At 61.6% G+C, this 1,870-nt stretch overlaps 1 protein-coding gene across 1 annotated transcript; it reads right to left on the bottom strand.

Annotated features, from left to right (window-relative positions):
* Positions 1-600: 600 nt before the first annotated feature.
* CSF1 (colony stimulating factor 1 (macrophage)) lies at positions 601-1,562 on the bottom strand (the record flags this gene model as incomplete). The annotated part of the gene is made up of 3 exons (XM_009704908.1): positions 601-778; positions 1,046-1,225; positions 1,500-1,562. Coding segments are annotated over 3 exons (421 nt in total), but the record flags the coding sequence as incomplete, so codon positions are not given.
* Between the last annotated feature and the right edge of the window lie 308 nt (positions 1,563-1,870).

The raw sequence follows: 1,870 nt of genomic DNA, 5'->3' as shown, positions 1-1,870 counted from the left end.
GGGCCCACCCCGGCGGGCAATGCTTTCCCTGAAGGCTTGGGGAAACTGAGGCACGGGGCAGTTGAAGTGACACGGCCGAGGTCATGCAGCACGTCGGTGGCAGAGGGATCCCAGTGCCTCAATCCCTCCGTGTTACACCCAACCCGGGCGCTGAGGCTTTGAGATGGAGCCGAGCCGATGCCTCCAGCTGGGCCCACCCAACCCAGGCGCTGAGGCTTTGAGACGGAGCCGAGCCGATGCCTCCAGCTGGGCCGATGGAGATGCCTCCTTATTCCCCCCCTCAGCATCTTTCTCTGGCCTCGTTCCCAGCAGGATTCGGCCCAAATCCCACCTCCAAAGGGTGGCCAGCCCCTTCTCCCAACCCCGGCTCTCCCCAGACACAGACGCAGAGCTCGCCGACACACCAAGACCACCCTGCGGTGACGGCCACCAGCCGAGCAACAGAGACGGGGACCAAGGCAGACAGGTGCCGTGCCCACGGCGCCCGCGTGTGCCCACCGACGGAGACACGCGGCTGTCAAGCTGCTCCATGCAGGTGAGCCCAAGCTCCCACAGCCCGGCACGGATTTGCCGGGCAGAGGCAAAGCCTCGGCATCTCACCTGGTGATGATCCGGCTTTCCTGGGTCCCAAGCAGGTCCGACGGTAGACCTGGCTGCAATCCTTCTCGAAGGTCTCCTGGTTCTGAAGGAGTTGGTTGATGTCCTGGAAGAATTGCTTCACCAGCACCAGCATCTCATAGGGGGAGGTGGTGAACTCCTCAAAGCACATCTGCGAGAGCTGGAGGAAGAACCCAGGCTCAGCATCGGCTCCGTGACCGTGCAGGGCACCCGGTGTCACCACCCTGGGGTACCACACTGCACCCAGGGTAGGGTTTGACCCCCACCATGGCTCCCTGTATCCATGCACACCCCATCTCTGCCCCATTCAAGGTCCTGCCCACGCACCCACCCCAGGATACTCTGGACACCCCATTTCACCCAAGGATGAGGACTCAGACCCACACCCCTGCAGATCTGGCACCCCACGAGGCACGAGACATCGTACCCTTCTCTCCTCATCGTCCTCCTCCCTGATGCAGGGGTCGACGTTCTCATCGATGCGGCTGTACATCCTGCGCACCGTCTGCATCTTCTTGGCGTTGGACGAGTTCTCCTTGAACTCCGTTTGCTCCAGGATCTTGCCCAGCAGAGGAAAAGCAGCTTTCACGTAGCAGACGGAGTCATTCTGCGAGGAGAAAGACAACGCCCCCCGCCCCAAAAAAAAGTGAGACTCTGCCAGGGGGAAACTGAGGCACAGAGCCACAAGATGCTTTTCTACAGTCCCACAAGCTGGGGCTCAACAACCACCTGGCCAGGCAGGATGAGTCCCTCCTGGGCTGCATCCCACAAAGGGGGACAGAAAAGGGGAGATTGGGGACCCCCCATTGGGGACCCCCCCACCCCCATGCGCCAGCCAGCCCTGGTCCCTGTCCCCTGGTGCCCAGCAAGGAGCCACTCACCAACTGCATCTTATTGATGAACTTGAAGGAGACCCTGCCCGGGTGCTGCATCTGGGTGTCAGCCTGGAAGGACAGAGCAGGATGTGTCACCCACGGGGACAGCACTGCGGAGCCGACATGGGTGCTGGAGCCAAGCAGCCCCAAGATGTGCCATGCCCTGGGCACAAAGAGGTACCTTAGCCCCCCTAAATCCACAGGGCTTGTGGGGGGGGGATTGTTCAGCTCCTGGGGGGGGGATTGTTCAGCTCCCACCCCTGCTTCATCCCACACCATCCTCCTCCTCGCACAGACACATCCCTAAGATCAAACCTCTGGCACGAGTGAGCCCAGCATCCCCATTCCCATAAAGGACAGCACACTCCCCATACCAG

The sequence above is a fragment of the Cariama cristata genome, unplaced genomic scaffold (genome assembly GCF_000690535.1).
Source record: "Cariama cristata isolate BGI_N322 unplaced genomic scaffold, ASM69053v1 scaffold24107, whole genome shotgun sequence".
NCBI classification, from domain to species: Eukaryota; Metazoa; Chordata; class Aves; order Cariamiformes; family Cariamidae; genus Cariama; species Cariama cristata.
Note: the sequence above shows the minus strand (reverse complement) of the source record. Positions and strands in the feature narration are given on the sequence as shown.